This window comes from Pristiophorus japonicus, chromosome 5 (assembly GCF_044704955.1).
Source record: "Pristiophorus japonicus isolate sPriJap1 chromosome 5, sPriJap1.hap1, whole genome shotgun sequence".
Taxonomy (NCBI): Eukaryota; Metazoa; Chordata; class Chondrichthyes; family Pristiophoridae; genus Pristiophorus; species Pristiophorus japonicus.
The window spans coordinates 202,818,481-202,845,231 of NC_091981.1; the positions used below are offsets into that span (position 1 = coordinate 202,818,481).

The window sequence follows — 26,751 nt, forward strand, 5'->3', positions numbered from 1 at the left end:
ATTCGCATTACATAACACAGGTTCATTACCCTTTTTGATCATTTTTTGTGGGGGAAGCCATACCACCTTTTACAGGAATATACCAATAGTAAATTGAGAAGCAGTAGATCTGAATATTGGGCACTGGTGGTTCAACAGCAACTGCATGGAGTTCATACCCATTAAGTGCCTTTACATCCACAGGTCAGAATGCAGCACCGAATACTACGATATAGTGCCTTTTTGCGTTGGTTGCACAGTCCAATTTTAAAATGTTGTGGTCAATTTTCCTAATGGGAAATGTCCATTCCCTGGGTGCAATGGTTAGTCAAAAAGAAAATATTTGGTGTGAATTTTAATATTCATCAACGTGACTGATATTATAAATGGGCAAATGTTATCTCCATGTTTTGCAACCAGTGTAAACTCCCGATGATGAAGCACTCCCAGGTGTGATGTTCGGGGCACAGTTAAACCTCTTCCACTGTGCCACAGCTTCAGCATCAATTTCAGGAGACACTATTACATTACTGAGCATTCTGCCACTTCCCACGATAGCTACCTTTATAGATTCTTGGAAGCAGACTGACAATTTAGTGATGATTTCCATCAGATTATGGTAACTCTGTGGACTAATCCCAAATTCATTTCATGTAAGAGATTTATAGCAAGCAGAGAATGAAAAACTTCATCCTGGGCAGGATTTGAACCTAGTCCTAGAGGTGAAAGGACATTGCTACATCCAATCCCCTGATCATGGGGTGTTCTTAAGGTCAACTGAAGACAGGCACAAGAAAGCTATTGTGGCCAGTACAACGATAGCAATTTTAAAAGCTAAACTTTTCTTATGGATACTACTCAGGGATTAGAATTAGAAGGATATTTTTATTCTGTTTCAGAATTGGTCACATCATGGGACCATTTTCTAGATCATACCTCAGTAAAGTTACATTTTCATGATGTTCGCAGTGCAAGTGTGATTTCCAGGATTGTCAGCCACATCGCAGTCAGTCTGCACCTTCAGAGGCACGTTGACAACAGCTTGGAACCAAGCTAAGTAGCTGCAGTGTGACAATGTTTAGACTGCCAATGGAATGGACTGAGCTGTAGTATCTTTGATTAAATAGTGTGCGTACTCCTCTTGGCCCATATTCTGCACTGGAAAGTGAACTGCAACAGGCAATGGTGCCAAGGAAACTGACATCACCATAGTTATGGAGATAGTGGCTGCAGGTGAAGGATGGTTAACTCTGATTTGACTAGAACAACAACAACAACTTGTATTTATATAGCACCTTTAACGTAGTGAAATGTCCCAAGGCGTTTCACAGCAGTATTATGCGATAAAAATTTGACACTGAGCCGCAGAAGTAGAAATTAGCGCAGGTGACCAAAAGCTTGGTAAAAGAGCTACATTTTAAGGAGTGTCTAGAAGGAAGAGAGAGGTCAGAAAAAGCAGCAAACCTGAGGACTGGGAGAAATTTAGAATTCAGCAGAGAAGGACAAAGGGTTTAATTAGGAGGGGGAAAATAGAGTATGAGAGTAAGCTTGCAGGGAACATAAAAACTGATTGCCAAAGCTTCTATAGATATGTGAAGAGAAAAAGATTAGTGAAGACCAACGTAGGTCCTTTGCAGTCAGAATCAGGTGAATTTATAATGGGGAACAAAGAAATGGCAGACCAATTGAACAAATACTTTGGATCTACCTTCACTAAGGAAGATACAAATAACCTTCCGGAAATACGAGGGGACCGAGGGTCTAGCGAAAAGGAGGAACTGAAGGATATCCTTATTAGTCAGGAAATTGTGTTAGGGAAATTGATGGGATTGAAGGCCGATAAATCCCCAGGGCCTGATAGTCTGCATCCCAGAATACTTAAGGAAGTGGCCCTAGAAATAGTGGATGCATTGGTGATCATTTTCCAACAGTCTATTGACTCTGGATTCCTATGGACTGGAGGCTAGCTAATGTAACACCACTTTTTAAAAAAGGAGGGAGAGAGCAAACAGGGAATTATAGACCAGTTAGCCTGACATCGGTGGTGGGGAAAATGTTGGAATCAATTATTAAAGATGAAATAGCAGCGCATTTGGAAAGCAGTGACAGGATCGGTCCAAGTCAGCATGGATTTATGAAAGGGAAATCATGCTTGACAAATCTCCTAGAATTTTTTGAGGATGTAACTCATAGAGTGGACAAGGGAGAACCAGTGGATATGGTGTATTTGGACGTACAAAAGGCTTTTGACATGGTCCCACACAAGAGTTTGGTGTGCAAAATTAAAGCACATGGTATTGGGGTAATGTACTGACATGGATAGAGAACTGGTTGGCAGACAGGAATCAGAGAGTTGGAATAAACGGGTCCTTTTCAGAATGGCAGGCAGTGACTAGTGGGGTGCCGCAGGGTTCAGTGCTGGGACCCCAGCTATTTAGAATATATTTTAATGATTTGGGCGAAGGAATTGAATGTAATATCTCCAAGTTTGCGGATGACACTAAACTGGGTGGCAGTGTGAGTTGTGAGGAGGATGCTAAGAGGCTTGGACAGGTTAGATGAGTGGGAAAATGCATGGCAGGTGCAGTATAATGTGGATAAATGTGAGGTTATCCACTTTGGTGGCAAAAACAGGAAGATAGAATATTATCTGAATGGTGACAGATTAGGAAAAGGGGAGGGGCAATGAGACCTGGGTGTCATGGTACATCAGTCATTGAAGTTTGACATGCAGGTACAGCAGGCGGTGAAGAAGGCAAATGGCATGTTGGCCTTCATAGCTAGAGGATTTGAGTATAGGAGCAGGGAGGTCTTACTGTAGTTGTAAAGGAACTTAGTGAGGCCACACCTGGAATATCATGTTCAGTTTTGGTCTCCTAATCTGAGGAAGGACGTTCTTGCTATTAAAGGAGTGCAGTGAAGGTTCACCAGATTGATTCCTGGGATGGCAGGACTGACATATGAGTGGAGACTGGATCAACTGGGCTTGTATCCTTTGGAGTTTAGAAGAATGAGAGGGGATCTCATAGAAACATATAAAATTCTGACAGGATTGGACAGGTTAGAGACAGGAAGAATGTTCCCATTGCTGGGGAGTTCCAGAACCAGAGGTCACAGTCTAAGGATAAGGGGTAAGCCATTTAGAACCGAGATGAGGAGAAACTTCTGAACTCAGCGAGTGGTTAACCTGCGGAATTCTCTACCACAGAAAGTTCATTAGATATATTCAAAAGGGAGTTAAATATGGCCCTTACGGCCAAAGGGATCAAGGGGTATGGAGAGAAAGCAGGAAAGGGGTACTGAAGTTGAATGATCAGCCATGGTCTTATTGAATGGCGGTGCAGGCTTGAAGGGCCAAATGGCTTGCTCCTGCACCTAATTTCTATGTTTCTATGTAAGGCACGGCCACCAATGGTTGAGTGATTACAATCTGAAATGCTCAAGAGGGCAAAATTAGAGGAGCGCAAACATATCAGGGGCTCGTGAGGCTGGAGGAGATTACAGAGATAGGGAGGAGCAAGGCCATGGAGGGATTTGAAAATAAGGATGAGCCTTTTAAAATCAAGGTGTTGCTTAACCGGAAGCCAATGTAGATCAGCAAGCACAGGGGTGATGGGTGAGCGGGACTTGGTGCGAGTTAGGACTTGGGCAGCCGAGTTTTGGATCACTTCTAGTATACGTAGGATAGAATGATGGAGGCCAGCCAGGAGTGCGTTGGAATAGTCAAGTTTAGAGGTAACAAAGGCATGGATGAGGTCTTCAGCAGCGGATGAACTGAAGCATGGGTGGAGACGGGCAATGTTACAGAGGTGGAAATAGGCAGTCTTAGTTATGCTGTGGATATGTGGTCGAAAGCTCATTTCAGGGTTAAATATGACACCAAGGTTGCGAACAGTCTGGTTCAGCCTCAGACTGGAGTTGGGGAGATGGATGGAGTCAGTATCTAGGGAACGGAGTTTGTGGCGGGGATGGAAAACAACGGCTTCAGTGTTCCCAATATTCAATTGGAGAAAATTTCTGCTCCTCCAGAACTGGAGGTCGGACAAGCAGTCTGACAAATTCGAGACCATGGTGGGGTCTAGAGAAGTGATAGTGATGTAGAGCTGGGTGTCATCAGCGTACATGTGAAAACTGATGCTGTGCTTCCGGATGATATTGCCAAGGGGCAACATGTAGATGAGAAATAGGAGGGGCCAAGGATAGATCCTTGGGGACACCAGAGGTAACGATGCAGAGGGGGGGGGGGGGGGCGGGAAGAGAAGCTGTTGCAGGTGATTCTCTGGCTACGATTAGATAGATAAGAATGGAACCAGGTGAGTGCAGTCCCACCCAGCTGGACGACAGTGGAGAGGTGTTGGAGAAGGATAGAGTGGTCAACCGTGTCAAAGGCTGCAGACAAGTCAAGAAGGACAGGGAGGGATAGTTTGCCTTTGTCACAGTCACAAAGGATGTCATTTGTGACTTTGATGAAAACCGTTTCGGTACTGTGGCAGGCACGGAAACCAGATTGGAGGGATTCAAACATGGAATTGCAGGAAAGATGGGCATGGATTTGGGAGACGACAACACGTTCAAGGACATTGGAGAGGAAAGGGAGGTTGGAGATGGGGCGGTAGTTTGCAAGGACGGAGGGATCGAGGGTTGTTATTTTGAGGGGAGGGCTGATGACTGCAAATTTGAGGGAGATGGGGACAATACCTGAGGAGAGCGATCCGTTAACAATGTCAACTAACATGGGAGCCAGAAAAGTAAGACTAAATGTGCATTATAAATGCTTTCAGTGTGGGAACTGAGTGACATATTCACACAAGATAATTAGTCATGAATCATAAAATCATATAATCATACAGAGCAGAAGGAGGCCATTCGGTAAATTGTGCCTGTGCCAGTTCTTTGAAAGAGCCAGCCAATTATTCCCACTCCCCTGCTCTTTCCCCATAACCCTGCAATTGTGTTCCTTTGCAGGTGTATAATGTAATTGTAATTATATTTTGAACACCCGGATGAGAGTATGTTGAAAATCAATATGTAGTATTACTCATCAGACAATGAAATTTACTTGCAGGAATGATTACATTACCCTGCACTTAAAATATGATAACTAATAGTTACTTAAGCAACATTATCCAGTTAATCTGTGTCCATTGTTCAATAATGAGCCTTAGAGAAGGGAGTATTGTCCTTTGTACACTATTATTTTAAACTCCTCAAAAGTAGTTCATTGTCTTGGTACACTTTCCCATTGCATCTCATATTTCATGTTAGACTCTACACAGATACCCTGAATCCATCAAGATAGTAATGTTATTAATCAACATATCAAAACACTTCAAAAGTAAATGACGACAATAACAGCATAGGCATCACTAAAGGCAAGCTCCAGAATTGCCTTTGACCAATTCAATCCTGCACACCTTCAGAAAAACAGACACTAATTTAGGTTTTCATCCCCCATGATTAATGTTCTAGCCATTTTACAGGCCTCTCAGATTGTGGAAAAACATTTCCCAGCCTTTCCTTTCCTCCTCCAGAGCAATTCCATTAAAAGTCTTGCATTTATATAGCACCTTTTACATCCTCAGGATGTCCCAAATGTTTCACAGCCAATGATGTACTTTTGAAATGTAGTCACTGTTGTAATGTAGGAACAGTCATTAATAATTACGTAACAGAATTAATTAATAATTCTGTTCTCTTGCACATCCCTGATTTCATCACTCTATCATTGGTAGCCGTACCTTCAGCTGCCTAGGCGCTAAGCTTTGGAATTCCTTCCCGAAACCTCTCCTCCTCACTATTTCTCTCTCCTTTTTTAAATTGCTGCTTAAAAGTTACCTCTTTGTTCAAGCTTTTGGTCACCTGTCCCAATATCTCTTTATGTGGCTCGATGTCTAATTTTGTCTGATAATCGCTCCTGTTTTTATGATGTTAAAGGTGCTTTTAGCTTAACTTACATGGCTCTGCTGCATCAGATACCTCACATATCTGAACGATTAAAAGTCTTGTGTATTACTGTCACAAGATAACTACAGATGAGGAAGGGCCTTCAGCTCCACTTAGTTCATTAATCCATATTGGCCTTAAAGTCTCCCACAGCGTCAATTTAAATGATTTCAGGGCTCTGGCTTCCACTGCTTCATCTGGGATTATTAAATGTGTGGGTACCATGTTAAATCTATCTGTAGTGAAAATAATCAGGTGTCACACTTCTCATTGGGTCAAATAAGCAACTTAAGCATCTTGACTCAACGAGATATAGATCGGCAAAGATCTCACAGAAACCCATTGAAACGCAACTAATTGAAAGCTATAATATCAACCAAGGGCCACCCGAATTTCTGCAGGCAGGCAGCCGCTTCTCGCTCACTTCACGCCTGGAATGGGCAGGCTGTCAGGCAGTGGCATATTAATGAGGCCTCTTGCTCAACGTTGCCTTGGCTTCATTCTGCTGCGAACAAGCGGGACTCTAACTGAAACCAACAGGTTCCCGCTGGAAACCCGCAGGCAGTTAAAATCTCGCCAACATTATATTTTTCTCCCTAAAATGATGCAAGTCAACCATTTCCTTCTAGGGCAGGGGTGTCCAATCAGCACACAGAGCCCTACTTTCTGCTCCCTCCCACCCTTCAAAGCAGCTGATCTACTGATGGGTTTGTGGAAATGAATAAAAGTCACAGACAGCGGTAAGATGAGAAAGGGCTCAACAAATGTAAGTTCTGCCTTTTACCAGATTTGTCAGAAGGATTGCACCAGATTGACATGCAGTTACTGCTGCCAGCAACACTGATCTCCTATTTCAGCTGGCAGCTGCCTCAGAATATGGTAGGGACTGACTGAAGTAGAGCAGTGTTGCTGAGAGTAGGAGCTGCAAGTCAATCCAATGCTCTCATACTGACAGAGCCGGTATTGATTTATTGTCTCATTAATCCCTTGTTTCTACCGGTTGGCTTTTCAGATCTGTGCGCATTTTTTTTTTAATAAAAGGAGTTGCTTGAAAAAGAGAGACTTTAAAGAGTAAGAGGAAAGACAGACTTACATTTGTATAACACGTTTCACCACCTTGAGACGTCCCAAAGCAATTCATGGCCAATGAAGTACTTATGAAGCGTAGTCACTGTTGTAATGTAGAAAATGCGGTAGCCAATTTACGCACAGCAAGCTCCCACAAACAGCAATGGGGATCGAGGCAGGAGAACAGCTTATGTAGAGAAAAAGACTGGTGCAAATTTGATGGGCTGATAAAATACTTCAGCACCGAACAGGTCTATGATTTCATAATTAACATTCCCGTCACATTTTACCTGTGACTGTGTACTGGGTATTCGAGCAGGAGAGAAGATAACTCACTGTCAGGTTTCGGCTTTTGTTTGGCTGTTTTAGTACAAGATGGTGTGTGGCATGCACCAGAAGTGCACGCGCGTGGCACGGATGCCATTTTCATCACAAAGCGACACCCACAGCGCCGAAAAATTGGGCTTTATGGAGCCAAATTTCTAGCCCTCACTGTTTTTCAGAAAGTCCTGAGGCAAGGAGCAATTTGTAATCTTGCATTAGACTATCAGTAGACTATCCGTGTGAAACGGTATTCTTGGGTACCCAGCCTAGTGGCTGTCTGCTGAGATTACACCCTGGGGCAAGAGGTAGCTGTTTTGGGTTACAGGCCTACTGGCAAATACCTGAATGGAGAAGAAGTTAGCCTTCCTATTTCCTGGGAACAAAGAGAAAAAGAAATAAGGCTCACATATAACGTCAGTCAACCCAGTTAGGTCTGGGGAGGGGGCTTGGGCTAACGAGTAAAAATTCACTCATCTTAAGCTAAGGGCCAGTGAGAACCGACAGGATGACCAGGAAACATTAATTAGCACACTAATTTAGGATAGTGTGGCATAGTTTATTACTTATTTTGCTTCTTCGCAAGGAGGAGTTTTAAATTAAGTGAAACAAGTAAGTTTTGATTATAACTGCTATCTGTAAAATAAAGCAGCTTAAAGATTTATATCTCACCCGTTTTCCTCAGATAATATTTAATATATTCCTGTACATGGCATATTCACAGAACTGTGCCACTTCCCTATAAAGGTGTGATCAAACAAAAAAAAGGCTAAGGGAAAATAAATAGATGAAATCAAATTGCTTTACCTCAACAAAATAACCAAATCTGCGTCACACGACAGCTTTTCAAGACCAAGCGTTCCTTCTGTCCGAATATAATGGATTTTCTCCCTGTAATTAAAAAATATAGAAATTTGTAAAGGAACTCACTAACTTAATGTTTTCAGGTAAATTTTCCATGAATTATGATTCAACCTTTCCAACCCATTAATGGAGAACTAGTTTTAATTAACTGCATTACACATTAGAGGTAATTCTCCAACTTTCAGCTACTGATGGGGATCCTCACTCAGAAGTAGCACACACTGGAAATTTGGTAGCATATATCGGAAACTCAGACGTGCATGAAGTCAGAAAATTACCTGCATTTGCCCTATGGTACGGAAGTTTTCTATTTTCTTTTAGTGATCCAAGTGCATGTGTAAATATATAAATATATACAATGTCTAATCAGGAGACTAGAGGCTATAAATTACCATTGATAATAATGGATGAATGTTTGTGTTCATATGACATTCTTCTGTCTAATAGTCTAACAAAGGGAATAACGAATTTATAAATGGGTTAATATCTCTAAAATTTGTGGACAGAGGAATGTCATTCAAGCATATTAAACTTTTATTTGCTACTATCTCCAATGGTAATTTTAGCTTCATATTTTTGCTAAAACTATATGGCCACCAGAAAACTATGTTCACTATTTTGTGTTTATTCTATTTAACATTTTAATTAAAATAAAAACAACATTTCCTCTCTCTTTCATTTGAAGATGTTGATTCATGTTGCAGTACAGCTCCACAGCTGCAACCCATTCTTCTGTACCTCTACCAAGTGCCTATACTTCATTCAAAAGCAAAGTACTGCAGATGTTGAAATCTGGAATAAAAATAGAAAATGCTGGCAATCTCAGCGGATCAGGCAGCTTGTGTGGAGAGAAAGCAGAGTTAACGTTTCAGATCGATGATCCTTCGTCAGACTTCATTGTAGTGCTGAAAGTTTATTCAGCCTTGGCGTCCATCCCACCGGAATTGATCCTGTCCTTATAGAATGACATAGAAATTTATGGCCGAAAAATAGCTATCCAGCCTAATCCCACTTTCCAGCTATTGGTCCATAGCCTTGTAGGCTACGGCACTTCCAAGTGCATATCCAAGCACTTTTTAAATGCGATGAGCGTTTCTGCCTTTACCACCCTTTCAGGCAGTGCATTCCAGGCCCCCACCATTCTGTGGGTGATAAAAGTTCTCACCTCCCCTCTCATCCTTTTACCAATTACTTGAAATCTATGTCCATGGTTATTGACCCCTCTGCTAAGGAAAATAGGTTAATCCTATCCACTCTTTGGTGTCCTTACACCTTACTATAGAATCACACGAGGCATGTACTGCAGACAAGGTCACTACGTGGCCTGAACCTTTATTTCCAGGACCAAGAAGTGCTGACCCTGCGTGGGACCTCCCTTTATATACCTGGATAACCAGGTGAGGAGTGTCTCCCACAAGTTCACCCCCTGTGGTCAAGGTGTGCATTTCTCAGGTGGATACAGTGTACAGTGTTGTTACATAAAGGTTACAGTTATGTGAAGGTTAAAAACATGACATCACCTCCCCCCAACGTCTTTGGGTCAAAGATTGAGTCTTTCAGGCGGTCGACGCTCTCTCGTGGAGCACCGCAGTTGGGGCTCTGGTGGTTGAGCCTTGGCATGCATCTCTGTCGCCTGAGGTGATTCCGGCCTGTCCGGGCTGGCCGCAGGGACTGTGCATGCTGGTGAATGTCCTTGTTGCTCGTTCACTGGCAGTGGTGTGGGTAACATCTCATGATCTTCCTCAGGTTCCTCAGTGTCCATGCTGAACCTTTTCTTTACTTGGTCCAGATGTTTGCGGCATATCTGCCCATTGTTAAGTCTGACCACTATGACCCTATTCCCCTCTTTGCCAATTACAGTACCCTCAAGCCACTTGGGTCCCAAAGCATGATTGAGAACGAATACAGGGTCATCGACTTTTATGCATCTCCCCACTGAGTTTATGGTACTCGCCCTTAACAATGTCTGACAGGGCTGGATGAATGAGAGACAGCCGCATTTTAAGCATGCGTTTCATGACTAGTTCTGTGGGCGGGACTCCCATGAGCGAATGCGGGCGGGACCTATAGGCCAGCAGGAGGCGCGATAGGCGGTACTGAAGGGAGGGTGCTTGAATCCGGAGCATGCCTTGTTTTATGATTTACACCACACGTTCTGCCTGGCCATTGGAAGCCGACTTGAACGGTGCTGTCCTGCCGTGTTTGATACCATTACCCAACATAAACTCCTGGAATTCATAGCTAGTGAAACATGGGCCACTGTCGCTAATCAGGATGTCCGGCAAGCCGTGGGTCGCAAAGACCGTACGCAGACTCTCCACGGTGGTGGATGTCGTGCACGAGTTCAATATGATGCACTCGATCCATTTCGAGTATGCATCGACAACAATCAGGAACATTTTTCCCATGAATGGGCCCGCGTAGTCTATGTGAATACGTGACCATGGCCTGGTGGGCAAGGGCCATGAGCTGAATGGGGCCTCCCTGGGGGTATTTCCCAGCTGAGCACACGTCGTGCACCTGCGAACCCAGTGTTCCAGGTCTGAGTCAACTCCCGGCCACCATACATGTGACCGGCAATTGCCTTCATTAGCATGATGCCTGGGTGCTCGCTGTGGAGTTCCCTGATAAATGCTTCCCTTCCTTTCTGGGGCATGACTACCCGGCTGCCCCATAGCAGGCAGTCGGTTTTGGATGGCGAGCTCGTCCATCCGTCTGTGAAACGGTCTGACCTCCTCGGGGCACGCTCCGTGTGCGGGCGCCCAATCCCCAGTCAGGACACATTTCTTTATCAGGGATAGGAGGGGATCTCTGTTGGTCCAGATTTTGATCTGGCGGGCTGTGATGGGGGAGCCTGCGGTGTCGAAAGCCTCAAAGGCCATGACCATCTCCGCGCTTTGCTCCGACGCCCCCTCCGTGGTCGCCAGTGGGAGCCTGCTGAGCACGTCAGTGCAATTTTCGGTGCCTGGCCGGTGCCGCATAGTGTAGTCATACGCAGCCAGCATGAAGGCCCACCGCTGTATGCGAACTGACGCATTGACATTGACAGCCTTGCTGTCGGACAACAGGGATGTTAACGGCTTGTGGTCCGTTTCTAACTCAAACCTTCTGCCGAAAAGGTACTGGTGCATCTTTTTCACCCCGTAGACACATGCGAGTGCTTCCTTTTTAACCATCCCATATCCCCATTCTGCCTGGGAGAGCGACCTGGAGGCATAAGCCACAGTTGAAGTTGGCCCTCATCATTACTCTGCTGCAACACGCACCCAACCCCATAGGATGATGCATCACACATTGAAACCAGTTTCTTATAGGGGTTGTACAAGGTCAACAGCTTGTTAGAACAAAGCAGGCTCCGCGCCCGATTGAAAGCCCGTTCTTGACAGTCCCCCCAAAACCATTCACAACCCTTATGCAGGAGCACGTGTAGCGGCTCCAACAATGTGCTTACGTTCGGCAGAAAGTTCCTGAAGTAGTTCAATAGTCCCAGAAACGACCGCAACTCCGATGTGTTGCTGGGCCTGGGCGCACAACAGATCACCTCAGTTTTGGATTCGGTAGGTCGGATCCCATCTGCGGCAACCCTCCTGCCCAAAAACTCGACCTCTGGGGCCAAAAATACACATTTGGACTTCTTTAGTCGCAAGCCTACCTGGTCCACTCGGCGCAGTACCTCCTCCAGGTTGTGGAGGTGTTCTTCGGTATCTCGACCCATGATTAGGATGTCATCTTGGAATACGATTGTTCCAGGAATGGATTTAAGCAAGCTTTCCATGTTCCTCTGGAGGATAGCGGCCGCTGGACGAATGCCAAATGGACACCTGTTGTAAACGAATAGCCCCTTGTGCGTAGTGATGGTGGTCACAAGCTTGGATTCTTCAGCCAGTTCCTGAGTCATGTAGGCTGAAGTGAGGTCCAACTCGGTGAACAGCTTGCCGCCTGCCAGCGTGGCAAAAAGATCCTCCGCTCTCAGAAGCGGGCATTGGTCCTGTAGTGACATTTGGTTGATGGTGGCCTTGTAGTCCCCACAAATCCTGACCGAGCCATCTGCTTTAGGACAGGAACGATGGGGCTTGCCCAGTCACTGAATTCAACAGGCGAAATTATGCCTTCTCTTAGCAGCCTGTCCAACTCACTCTCAATTCTCTCACGCATCACATACGGCACGGCTCTGGCTTTGTGGTGCACTGGTCTGGCGTCCGGGGTGATGCGTATCACAACTTTGGTACCTTTGAAAGTCCCGACACCTGGTTGAAATAGTGACTCAAATTTCTGTAGGACCTGTGAGCATGAGCTTCGCTCCACAGACGAAATGGCGTGCACATCCCCCCATTTCCAGTTCATCTCAGCTAGCCAGCTCCTCCTGAGTGGCAGCCGGTTCTCTGATCCATTATGTGTGACCACCAACATTGCACTGCCTAGCACTGAGATGATCTCTTTGGTCTACATCCATACTTGTGTGTCAATGCGTTCTAGTTTGGGTCTGCTAGCTCTGAGTGGCCATAGTTTCTCGAATTGTTGGACACTCATAAGTGACTGGCTGGCCCCTGTGTCCAGCTCCATGCGTACCGGGATGCCATTTAATAGGACTTTCATTATCATAGGTGGCGTTTTGGTATACGAGCTGTGAATGTCTGTCACATGAACCCGCTGGACTTCAGCGTCCATAGCTTTGCCCCAAGCATCAACTTGCCTTGCAGACCCCCCCGTCTGGTTCATCTGCCTCAAACTAGCCTCGCTATGGGCTTTCTGCACATTCTGGCCAAATGTCCAGTGAAGTTACAGTTTCTACAGATAAATTGTTGAAACCTGCAGGTTTTCGCAGCATGTCTGCCACAGCACCTCCAGCATGAGCTGAGATTGTTGTGAACAAAGGAACTGTTAACAGGCATTCCTCTCCGATTGTCTCTTTGATTACTCCTGAGCACTCTGTTGGTGAGTGTCAATGGTCCCATCCCGGGACGCATTGTCCCTTGTGATGGCGTGAATTGCCGATCCCCCTGCCATTGTCTCTGTTGTTGGCCCACCCTAGAGTCTGTTGCTGCCTAGGCGGTGTAGAATTGCCCTTGCCTGCCTGCAGGGTTCTGAGTCGCATTTACAATGTTAACTCCCTGGTCCATCGCCACATTGGAACCAGGGCTGCGCGCGTAAATTATCTTGGTCTCCTCTTCCCCTGCCATGAAGGTCTGAGCTATCAATGCTGCCCTTTCCAAAGTCAAGTCCTTGGTCTCAATAAGCTTCCTGAAAATCCCGGCATGACCAATGCCCTCAATGAAGAAATCTCTTAACATCTCCTCCCTGCAGGCATCTGTGAACTTACAGAGGCTTGCCAAACGGCGAAGGTCCGCAACGAAGTCCGATATGCTTTGCCCCTCCCGACGCCGGTGTGTATAGAACCGATGCCGGACCATGTGTATACTGCTCGCTGGTTTGAGGTGCTCACCGATCAGTGTGCTGAGCTCTTCAAAGGACTTGTCCACCGGCTTCTCGGGTGCGAGCAGGTCTTTCATCAGCGTATACGTCTTGGATCCACAGCTGGTCAGTAGATGCGCCCTCCGCTTGTCAGCCGCTTCCTCTCCCAGCCAGTCCTTCGTGACAAAGCTCTGCTGGAGCCTCTCAACAAAATCGTCCCAGTCCTCACCAACACAGTACCGTTCCTCTGTGCTACCGGTGGCCATCCTCGTGGGTCGTTGATTCCTGTTTCTCGTCCCCAATGTAGCGTCCTTACACCTTACTATAGAATCACATGAGGCATGTACTGCAGACAAGATCACTACGTGATCTGAACTTTTTTTCCCCAAGACCAAGAAGTGCTGACCCTGCATGGGACCTTCTTTTATATACCTGGATGACCAGGTGAGGAGTGTCTCCCACAAGTTCACCCCCTGTGGTCAAGGTGTGCATTTCTCAGGTGTAAACAGTGTACAATATTGTTACATAAAGGTTACAGTTATGTGAAGGTTACAAACATGACACACTCTATCTAGGCCCCTCATAATTTTCTACACCTCTATTAAATCTCTCCTCAACCTCCTCTGTTCCAAAGTAAACACCCCCAGTCTATCGAATCTTTCCTCATAGCTAAAATTCTCCAGCCAGGCAACATCCTTGTAAATCTCCTCTGTACCCTCTCTAGTGCAATTACATATTTTCCGAAATGTGGTGATCAGAACTGTATGCAGTACTCTAGCTGTGACCTAACTAGTGTTTTATACAATTCAAGCATACCCTCTCTGCTCTTATATTCTATGCCTTGGCTAATGAAGGAAAGTATCTCATATGCCTTCTTAACCACCTTATCTACCTGACCTGCTACCTTCAGGGATCTGTGGACATGCACTCCAAGGTTCCTCTGTTTCTCTATACTTCTCAGTATCTTACCATTTATTGTATATTCCCATGCCTTGTTGGTCCTCTCTAAATCCTTTACCTTAAACTTCTCCAGTTTGAATTCCATTTTGCCAGTTTTCTGCCCACCTGACCAATCCATTGATATCTTCCTGCAGTCTACAGCTTTCTTCCTATCAACCACATGGCCAATTTTTGTATCATCTGCAAACATCTTAATCATACCCCCTGCATTCAAATTTAAATCATTGATATATACCACAAAAAACACGGGACCTAGCACTGAACCCTGCAGCACCCCACTGAAGCAGCCTTCCAGTCACAAAAACACATGTCGACAATTAACCTTTTCTTCCTGCCATTGAATCAATTTTGGATCCAACTTGCCACTTTCCCTTGCATCTCATGGGTTTTTTCTTTTCTGACTAGTCTGTCATATGGGACCTAGACAAAACCCTTGCTAAAATCCATGCAGACTACATCAAATGCCTTTTTAAATGATGTTTAATAATGTCCCTCAGAATTTTTTCCGATAATTTGCACACTACAGATTAGATTGTCTGGCGTCTAATTACTCGGTCTATCCCCCTTCTCAACATCGGTACAACATTAGCCGTCCTCCAGTCCCACACCTGTAGCTAGAGAGGATTGGAATACATCTTAACTTTCCAACATGATTGACTGGATGGGGATAACGAATGGGAACTGTTATGTATGCAATGAAGGTACAAACTGAGTACCATTTAACTGAAATCTACATGGATACTGTTTAATTTTGTGAGTCATGCACTTTGGGCTCTGTTTTATTACGACCCACAGCGCATGACTCACAAAATGGCTGGCCTTTTATACCAGAGCAGCACCATGTGCGTGTTGCTCAGTGGCCTCGAACAATGACACCATCTGGTGGCTACAAACAGCATGTACATACATGACAATACCCTCCTCTGAGATCTTATCACAGTCTTTCACAGGTTGAGATGGTCCAGTGCTTTACACTCCCGGGTTGACCGTCTCAATTCAAATCCAGCCTTGGGTGATGTAATGTCCTTACACACTACTATAAATTCACACGAGGCACATTCTGCATACAAGGTCACTCTGTGACCTGAACCTTTATTCACAGGACCAAGAAGTGATGACCCTGCATGGGACCTCCCTTTATATACCTGGATGACCAGGTGAGGAGTGTCTCCCACAAGTTCACCCCCTGTGGTCAAGGTGTGCATTTCTTAGGTGTACACAGTATGCAGTGTTGTTATGAAAGTTACAGTTACATGAAGGTTACATACATGACAGGTGAATGTTCGGAGTCTGTTGTGGCTGGTGGCTGGATGGCTGGATGGCTGACTTGTTGGGGGTGGCAGTGGCCATGTCACGAATTGCAAGTCCATTTTCATTGAACAAGTCCGTGATGGAAATTCCGGGTTCACTGATGACCCTCGAGTCCACTGAAGCCTGCTGGTAGGTTGGTTGGTTGTCGACGGTTTCTTCTGCTCTGGCTCGTCTGTGTACCTCAGCTTTGTTTGATCCATATGTTTCCTGCAAGTTTGCCCATTCTTGAGTTTAATAATAAATACTCTGTTGCCCTCCTGGGCCATGACCGGACCAGTGATTCATTTGGGATCCTGACCATAATTCAACACATATACAGGATCATTCACAGAAATCTCGCGTGACACAGTTGCGCGATTATGGTACCCTTGTTGACTCTGTCTTCTGTATTCAACATGATTACTTAAATCTGGGTGTACAAGAGATAACTTGGTCTTAAGACCTCTTTTCATCATGAGTTCAGCAGGCGAGACCCCTGAGAGTGTGTGAGATTTTGTCCTGTAATTCAGCAGTATGCAAGACAAGCGGGTCTGCAGTGACCCTTGTGTTACTCTCCTCATGCTTTGCTTGATAATTTGTACTGCACGTTCTGATTGCCCATTGGACGCAGGCTTGAACGGTGCTGACCTTACATGTTTTATGCCGTTACATTTTACAAACTCCTGAAACTCCTGACTGGTGAAGCACGACCTATTGTCGCTCACCACTATGTCAGGCAGACCAAGAACATGACATTGAGATTCTCTATTGTTGCCATGGACATGCAGGATGACATGATTATGCATTCTATCCACTTCGAATAAGCATCCACCACCACTAAAAACACCCTGCCCAGGAAGGGACCTGCAAAATCTACATGGATCCTATACCAAGGTTTGGATGGCCATGACCACAGACTCAGCGCCGATTCCGCTGGTGCTTTGCGGAGCTGCATGCAGGTGTTGCACTGATGCACGCATGCTTCCAGCTCAGAATCAATTCCTGGCCACCATACGTGGGACCTGGCAATGGCCTTCATCATCACTATGCCAGGATGTGTGCTGTGTAACTCACACACAAACTTCTCTCGCCCTTTCTTAGGCATTACAAGACGATTGCCCCACAATATGCAATCTGCTTAAATAGACAGTTCGTCCTTGCGACGAATGTACGGTTTGGACTCCTCGCACATTTGCTTAGGTATGGTAGACCAATCCCCTTTGAGGATGCAACCCTTTACCACCGATAATATCGGGTCCAGGCTGGTCCAGATCTTAACTTGTTGAGCCGTAACAGGGGTACCTTCACTCTCAAAAGCATCTATGATTAACATTAAATCTGCCGGTTGTGGCGTTTCCACCTCAGGTTTGGGCAACGGCAACCGGCTCAAAGCATCAGCACAATTCTGTGTGCCAGGTCTGTGGCGAATGACAATCATTGGCAGATAATGTAAGCACCCACCTTTGGATGCAGGATGAAGCGTTGGTATTGATACCTTTGCTCTCGAAAAACAACGAAATGGGTGGCTTGTGATCGGTCTCTAATTCGAAACACAGACCGAACAGATATTGATGCATCTTTTTCACACCGTACACACACGCTAAAGCTTCTTTTTCTACCATACTGTAGGCTCTTTCTGCTTTAGACAAACTTTTGGATGCATACGCGACAGGTTGAAGTTTCCCCGACTGATTGGCTTGTCGTAACACGCAACCAATTTCATATGACGATGCGTCACAGGCCAAAACTAAACGTTTACATGGCTCATAATGTATAAGCAGCTTGTTCAAGCAAAGCAGATTGGTGGCTTTCTCGCCAGCTCTGTCTTGCTATGCGCCCCACACACAGTTGTTGCCTTTTCTCAATAGCATGTGCAGTGGTTCAAGTAAGGTGCTCAATTTAGGTAGGAAGTTACCAAAGTAGTTGAGTAGACCCAGGAACGAACGCAGCTTCGTCATGTTCTGTGGTTTGGGTGCATTCTTGATGGCTTTGGTTTTCACGTCAGTAGGTCTGATGCCATCAGCGGCGATTTTCCTCCCGAGGAATTCGACCTCCGGTGCCATGAAGACTTTGAGCATTTAAATCTGAGTCCCACTCTGTCCAGACACAGTAGAACCTCTTCCAGGTTTTTCAGATGTTCCTTGGAGTCACGACCGGTGATCAGGATGTCATCTTGGAACACAACGATTCTGGGAACGGACTTCAGTAGACTTTCCATATTCCTCTGGAATATTGCTGCAGCCAAGCGAATTCCAAACGGGCACCTCTGGTAAATAAACAGTCCTTTTTGCGTGTTAATACACGTAAGTCTCTTCGACATCTCGACCAACTCCTGCATCGTATAGGCTGATGTCAAGTCCACCGGCTAGCATCGTAAACAAGTCATCAGCCTTCGGTAATGGGCACTGATCTTGTTTCGAAACCCTGTTGATCGTAGCCTTGTAGTCTCCACAGATTCTGATTGTGCCATCACTTTTCAGCACAGGAACAATGGGGCTGGCCCATTCATTAAATTCGACCAGTGATATGATCCCTTCATGCTGGAGTCTGTCCAGTTCAATTTCGACCTTCTCCCTCATCATATACGGCACTGCCCGAGCTTTATGATGGACAGGTCTTGCATCCGAGTCTACGTGGATCTGTACCTTGGCTCCTGTGAAGTTTCCGACACCAGATTCGAACAGCGAGGGGAACTTGCTCAATACTTGGGCACGTGTATCTTCATCCAACTACAACGTCTTTATGTTGTTCCAGTCACATCTGATTTTCTCCAACCTGCTCCTGCCGAGCAACGTTGGGCCATTGCCTGGAACAATCCACAGCGGTAACGTGTGAACCGCACCATTATACAACACATTAATTTGTGCACTGCCACTCACCTTTATTAGTTCTTTGGTGTACGTGTGCAGCTTGGCATTAACAGAGCTCAGCCTGGGCCTCACGGTCTTAGCATCCCACAGCTTATTAAATGCCCTCTCGTTCATGATCGATTGACTCACTCCTGTGTCCAGTTCCATCAATACCAGTATCTCGTTAAACTTCACATTAATTAAAATTGGCTTACTCTTGGTTATGAAAGACTACAGTCCATATACTTCCTCCTCTGGCATCTCAGATTACGTACCCGGATCCACGCTAGTCTGACTCTCATCCTCCACTCCAGCACGAAGGGATCGCTGCTCGCTTGCTCATCCGCAGACACTTGTGCTGGAGATGCCCCACTCTCAGACAGCCTTTGCAACTATATTGCTTAAATCGGCACTGCTGGTTCTGATGATTTCCCCCACAAAGCCAACACGGAGAAGTTGGATACCTTCCCGCTGGCAGACTTTGGGCAGCCACAAGTTTCTCAAACGCAGCTGGATAGGCCCTGCCATGTGCCGATCTGCTGAACGCCGAATCATTCGCGAACGCAGCTGGATAGGCCCTGCCATGTGCCGCTCTGCCGAAATAATCGCATTTACAGTACTTGCCGAGGTTCGGTTCTTCACCGATATTTGCTTTAGACTCCTGTCCGTCATCATACATGATTGAGCGATCTGGATGGCCCTTTTTAAATCCAACTCCTCCACCACCAGAAGTTTGCGCAGGATCACCTCGTGGTTGATATCGATAACAAAGAAGTCCCGCAACATGTCTGCCAACACCGTCCCGAACTTGCACGGTCCCGCTAGACGTCTCAGGTCGGCAACAAATTCCACCGCGCTCTGGCCCTCCGATTGAACATGTGTATAAACTATGTATCTCAAGATGATGATGCCGTTGTCTGGCGTGAGGTGCTCCCGTACCAATGTACACAACTCTTCGTACATTTTCTCTGTTGGATCACTAAGCATGAGTAGATTCTTTATCAGACCGTAGATCTTTGAACCGCGCACAGTGAGGAACACGGCCCGGCGCCAATCTGCGTCGTTGACCCCCTTCATTTCATTGGCCACGAAGTACTGGTTCAAACGGCTCACAAAGTCTTCCCAATCTTCTCCCTCCACGAATCGCTCTAAAAATCCAATCGTGCTCATTTTGCAAACAAAGGTTCTTGTATTTTCGTCGCCAAATGTTATGTATGCAATAAAGGTACAAACTGAGTACTGCTTAGCTGAACAAGGTACACCTTTGGCTCTGCTTTATTGCACCCAAAGTGCACGACTCTCAAAATGGCTGTCCTTTTATACCTGAGCAGCACCATGTGCGTGCTGCTCAGTGGCCTCCAACAATGACACCATCTGGTGGCTACAAACAGAATGTACATACAGGACAGGAACTCTTCTTCATTTTTTTGCACCTTAGCCCAGCATAGTGAGACTAACTGTAGCATCTCTGGTTGATCAAGTTTACTCCGCACAGCCCATCGATCAGACCAAGGTCGTTCCTAGCCTGTACCACTCAGTACCACAGTCCGGGCATTGGGTCCTTTCTAGTCTGTACCATTCACTACCAGAGCTGGTGAGACATTTACTCAGTGTTTATGAATTATGTGACAAAGGTTAATTTATTTAATTTAAAATGATTCAAATTTGTAATTTGTGCCTCACACCTTCAGTAAATCGTTCCAGTTCGTCAGGGAGTGTGAATACCACAGCCGATCAAAATGCAGTATGAATGTTTGTTTTTTAAATAAAGAAAGAGAGTCATATTTAAAGCTAGAAATGTGATTTACCTCCTGTGCTTTCCGCATGCCTTACAATAAGTGGCAAATGCTCTAATTGAAGGAAGGATTTAAATCAGCCTATTATTCACACATTGTGCTGGTGGAGGAGACATGAACTAAAGATGATCGCTGGTCAGTGACTCACACAGAGCAGCCATCAGTAAAGGGGGTGGGGGTGGGGGGGGGGAAATCAGCTTTGTTAATTCTTCAGTTAAAAGCTTCAACCAATGAAAACTAACCACAACATGAAGCTTCAAACAAATTCAGAGAAGCAGGCTCCGGGGCTTTTTGTAAATTTCAAACTAAAAACAAATGGCAGGAACATAACTCTGTGATGGCAGGAACAGATATCATCCATCTCTCGAGAGCGCTCTATAAAATGAATACAACATGTGGATTCATGCAGCGTTAGTTAGAGTCTGGAGACAATCAGTGCAGTGGTGTTGCTGGATATTACTGTCAGGCAGTGCATTAAAACAGCAGCATTTGGGGAGAAATCAAATGAAACCCAGGTTCTCTTCTGGTCTCTGAAGAACAGATAAATCACCCATTCCCAGCTTAGCTGATGCCCTATTTTTAAAAGCATTCCATTTATTCAGAGCAATCAGTCTCTCTCCATTTCCCCGCTGGTGGTTTGTTTCTGCAATATTTAGTGCACTTTGACTCAATGGTTTACAATTTCCTAAACTGAAACAGACAGCCGTTCAGATCAAATCTGAGATCATTCTGTTTTGCAGCAGCTACCACAGTTTAGTTATTTAAAAACAAATAATTGAGAGCAGCATCAAAATATCATGGGCTCCACCCCCCCCCCCCCTCCCAAATGCAGTGAACAGCAAATCAGATGTTGTACAGTCTGTCATTTACAAGGTGCTGGGAGATTAGCATTTACTTGGGTCTTTAAAATATCCAGTTTAGCATTAATGAGGGTGTTTAGAAAAATAAAATGTTTCTGACACCGGTCAAGAGGGCAAGACCCCTGTTCCCTTACTCAGCACATAGGCCGGGAATTCCCTGGGAGGTGCTCCCGCTCCGCTGCCGGTACTTCACTGGAGACCCCGTTAACGCATGTAAAGAGAGTTACAGCAGCGAAGCAGGAGCAGCAGCGAGGGAAGTCGCTGATAGCTTATAGTTTCGCTGGGGATGTGTAATTCTGTAAAGTGGACTCAAAAGTGAGAGGACATTCATTTATTATAAACAGTTTTAGAGTAAAAAATTCTTATCACGTTTCCTCCTTCCCTCTCCACAACTTGCTGGGTTAGAGTCACTGGTCACTTTGGTACTGAGGAACATTAGACCTCTTGAGCCTGTTCCACTATTTAATTCGATTATGGTTCATCTGTATCTCAACTCTGCTTATCCGCCATGGTTCCATATCCCCTAATACCCTTACTTAACAAAAGTTGATCAATCTCAGTTTTGACATTTTCAATTGACCAAGCCTCATTTTCTCCCAAGTAGCCACTATTCTTGTATGGGCCTTGACAGCAATTTTCATTAGGCTGTTCAACTGCAGGAGAGGTCACAGTTGAGCCTGATTATGTCTTCCGCCATCATCCACACATGCACACTTCTGCAGCTGTCACTAAAGACAGGTCAGGAGCAGGAACCTTAGCTGATGTTACCTCTTTGTATTGCAGGCACTGAGGCCAACTGTAACATCGTAACGCCAGCCTGGCTGAGATCAGCTAACTAACCACAGGCCGGGAATCAAACCTGTGACCGTCCTGCTCTGTAAAGGTCAGTCACTTATTGCCTAAGCTTACTGAGCCACTGGGGGCAAATATATATTTTCCGCAGAAAATTATTTTTGCAGATGTTGCTGAATATGACTTAACACATGTGTCTTGAAAATTGCAAAGTCCGGTCAAAGGTTGATATTTTTCAATAAGATCAGTATTACTTTTGTCCATTCTTCAGTTACTTGTACAGCACTTTACTGTTTAAAATTTATTTTTTGTTACGTGGAACTGATCTTATGCAGTCACATGATACAGCTGATAGATTTTGCACTTTCACATGATTGCATTGGGATCAATACTCTGCAGGTTTTCTAAGATTGTCTAAAGGTCATGTTTCTGTATTAATGCAGCTTAATGCAATTTCAAAGATGGGGAAAAGCAAAGACTGGTTGAAGAATGGATGCTCACAATAATGCATATATTAGGGCATGGTAGTGTAGCAGTTATTTTACAAATGAGCAATCCAGAGGCGTGCACTAATAATAATAAAGTATGGACAGGCTCAGTTCTGATGGCCCTCTGGGCTAAATTGCCCATTAACAGGGTGCAGCCTTGGATTAGTACTCTCATGTGTGGGACCATAACTGGCAGGATAATGGGGGCAATTATAACCCTACTCATCAGCAGAAACCTGGCGGGTGGGCAGTTAATATTGCCCTGGCTCTTACCTGTCCGAAAGCTGCCATGATCGCAACATCTACAATTTTAACTTGCTCTCCTGAGAAGGCAGCAAGGACATGCGCCTGGAGCCAACAGGGTCCTTCTTTACATATTGCATGTTGCGGCCTGATGACATCATTGAGACCCAACTGTAATTTTAACTCAGGCCTGAGTGGAGAATCCACTTGGAGTTAAAATCGGGGCCAATGGAAGGGAAAAATAAATGAACCAAGCCCAAAAAGAAACCCTTACCTCCTTCATACAATAATTTCACTCTCTTGGCCAATAGGGCAGACCTGGGCTGCTTGTATTTTGTAAATCTGGGATAAACATCAATCTGTCCTACAGAGTGAAATAAAAGCCATGAGTGAACTCAGCTGATGAAGTGTGCGTTTACCTGAGCGTATGATTTCGTCCTAGGCTAGGCTGTCGCTCTTGAAGCATTTCAAATATGTTTGACTGGCGGAGGAAAGCTACAATCTTGTCATTGTATGCTGTAATTGAGGAAAAATAATTGTGACAAATGAGCGTTTCAGTCTTTTTCTAGGCCGATTGGTAAGTTTGCTCTTTTTTCCAACTATTTTTTCCAGAAGGTATTGACACTTGATGGGGCACAGTTCGACGAGAACTGACAGTCTTTTCACACCTCATCTAGGAGACCATTCTTCACTCGTGTGCCTCAACAGTGAGTGTAAGCAGTGGGGTAGGAGTGTCACAGCCAGACCTGATCATGTTCTCACTCACTGTCCACACACAAATGTACTTTCCAGCACACTCTCTGGATAGCAATCAGGAGCACAAACACTGACTGATTTTTCACCTTTTTAACTGCCTAGTAATGGCCCTGCCGCTGCCCTGACTGAGATTAGCTAACCCAGCACGGGCCGAGCACTGAAGCTGGACCATTCTTGGTCCGTATTGCTCAGTACCACCATGAGATGGTAAAAGGTTTGTCTTTTTGGTAATTTTTATTCAATTGAAGGCTACGCTCCAAAAACCTTAGGGAAATTCAGGGCCCCGCATAACGATAGGTTTGTGGTGGAAGAGCCGCAGATTTCTGCCCCGCGCCGCCCCCCTCTTCCCCCAATCTTGTTTATTGGACAACACTGGTTCCCTCCTAAACCCAAGTTTTTAAAAAGGATTTCACATCCCCCAAATCTTTACAATGGCACCAAACAGACTCTCCAAATGACACCGTGGAATCCCAAAAATTGAAGCTAGGGCCCAGGGTTATATTTGGCTGCAGAAATCAGGGAAAGCTCTTTTAAAATCAGAATAATCTTTCACAACATGCTTTAGGCAGTATAGTAGTGTTTCTTGTAAACTCCTGTTACACCAAAAAAAATAGATTAAAAAAAATAATCATCATCTTCTTACCCACTGGCACGGCATCTTGATGGTGCTGGCTGCGAATGGCTGCCACCAGAGTGTTGGTAGGTCTGGCAAGCAGTGAGGATCCCCGGACACGTGAAACATCAGAAGCCTACAACAGCAATGCATGGAATAGTGTTTCATTACTGGGATTGGCAACACTTTGGATTGTAGTGACTCTGTTATGAGCAAGTGCAGTGTTGTCCAATATAAATTGTTGACGAGCCACAGGTGTGGCTACACATCAATGTTTTAACCACATGCACTAACTTTAGTAGAGTGTGTCTTTTGCATTCCCGAACTTGGTCAAAGCCAAGGCCCGTCCAAATGCCGCCCAAAGGAACGGCGATGGCTGCCGAGAGACCGGGCGGTACTTTGCCAGGAAGATTCCTCTAAAAGAGATGGCAGTACCGCCCATCGGCCAAATAACGGCTTATGCCATCAATCTGGGCGGCAGCGGGCGGGAGCTCTCAATCTCAGTGGCAAATGCAATCCTTGCCAAAGTGCCGCCGAGGATTGAGTCGGGCGCAGAGAAGGGTGGGTAAACTGAAAAATAAAAATCTTCACAAAAAATCATTACTGGAGCACCTTCAGGGGACCCCATACAGGTAAAATGCTGAAAAAGAAACAATTAAAATATGTTCACTAACCTTTCTTTGCAGGTCCTCTTACTTACCATCGGGGTTAGACCTGCCTCCATGCAACGGTCCTTCCCCCTGCTGCCACCGACTCCAGTCCGCACCAATATGGCAGCTCGGTGGGCAAAAGGTCACTGACATGACTTAGCCGCCAGCGGCGGTCAGCGGCCGGTTTCCAGCGGTACTTCCCTCCCGCCGGCAGCAGACCAAGAGGAATCTGTCACCGAGGGGAGACCGCCGAAAAAACTCGGCGGCAGTCGACGGCAAGGCCACCAATTTCGGGCCTTGTGTCTCTTACTCATGTTTTTCTTTACTAATCAGAAATGCAATTAGCCACATCTAAATTCTCAATTAGTCACATGTGCAAAGGAAGTAAAGTACAAGTCCATGTGATTTCTTCAGTTTAATAGATTCTTGTTAACTTTTTCAGAGAAGGAAGTAAGTTCCCATAAAGAACAGTATAGTGTGAGATCTTGGAACCGAGCAATACTTTGTTTGGGCCTGGCCCAAAGCAAACTGATACATTTAGATTCCTGCTCTGGCATTGCGCTTAACGTTAACATTTACAATTCATTTCTACAGGTGCCCAGAGAAGAAGCAAGTGACAGCGCATTGTTATTTTCAATAGAACTGCTTCATCTCAATCTCGTTCCAACTACTCCCAACACCCTGCCCCCACCCCCCGCCATTATACAGCCTTGCACAATCCATTTAGAAATTTATATAATTTAGCATTACTACCATAACCCCAATATGGTCAGTTTGCTCAGAACAGACTGGACAATGAGTCCAAGATCATCGGTATGGCTCGGTTCCACACTGGCCAGTGCACTTATGGACTCAGCTGTTGGGGAGGCTTTGCTTGTGGTTTTGTTACTTGTGAGTTATATTTTTGTGGAATACTAACTGTAGCGGTCGAGTTCTGACATGGTATCCTCTACAGTACTGATCCGGCCTTGGCTGTGCTGAACAGTTTAATACTGCACAGCCACCTGCTCTTGTCCCATTTAACACTGAACAGGTTCTTACAAACTGCTTATAATAATTTTCCATTATTATATTTAGAAGTCCAGTACACACTTACCTCCCCTGCGCTGTAACTGCGCAGACGCTGCAGATGTTGTCTATGTGTTAAATGGTTTGGCAGTCGGCCATTTTGAAGTGGAAGCCGAGGATCAATAAATGTTGTTGCACGACTGTTGTGATCAACGAAAAATGACTGGAATAGAGAATATTTCCATTAGGAGAGTGGTATTCCTCATTAACAAACCGCCCATCGTATTAATTCAGATAGGTTACATAATATGGAACCCACAATATTCAGAAAAACGCATAATTATAATTTAAACCAGTACAATGTATCGATACATTTTTCTTATGTAATTTTTGTTATGGCAGAAGATGCAATAATTTAGAGGTGGAAAGAAAAGCAGACGAAAAATTTGAATTTGGAAACAGTGAGCATTGTTATTATATGCAAGCTCAAACCATTATTAAATTCCTCTTTCAGCTATTATAATGGAAGAGTTCATCCATTTGAAATAAGTGGATGAAAGCCTCTTAAAATAACGGAAAGAGGGATATTATATGAATGTGACAACATTGCACAGAGTAAATACAAAGAATTACATATTACATAACATTTACAGCACAGAAGTAGGCCATTTACCCCAACTGGTCTATGCTCCACATGAGTCTCCTCACACCTTTCAGCATATCCTTCTATTTCTTTCTTCCGCATGTACTTATATAGCTTCCCCTTAAATGCATCTATGCTATTCACCTCAATTTCCACATTATAACTGGGTCTTGGGAGCATCCATGCTCATCAGCTTCCCCAGATTTTGATCGACAG

General features: G+C 45.0%; 1 protein-coding gene across 8 annotated transcripts in view; it reads right to left on the minus strand.

Annotated features, from left to right (window-relative positions):
- The window catches only part of LOC139264565 (E3 ubiquitin-protein ligase HECW1-like), a 751,381-nt gene that overhangs the window by 181,922 nt on the left and 542,708 nt on the right, over positions 1-26,751 (minus strand). For all 8 annotated transcript variants that reach the window (XM_070881227.1, XM_070881228.1, XM_070881232.1 and 5 more), the window contains 4 exons: positions 25,981-26,115; positions 24,265-24,370; positions 23,285-23,381; positions 8,119-8,202 (listed from right to left, as the gene is read on the minus strand). In XM_070881227.1, coding sequence (XP_070737328.1) covers positions 8,119-8,202; positions 23,285-23,381; positions 24,265-24,370; positions 25,981-26,115 — 422 coding nt within the window. The remainder of the gene's footprint in view (positions 1-8,118; positions 8,203-23,284; positions 23,382-24,264; positions 24,371-25,980; positions 26,116-26,751) is intronic.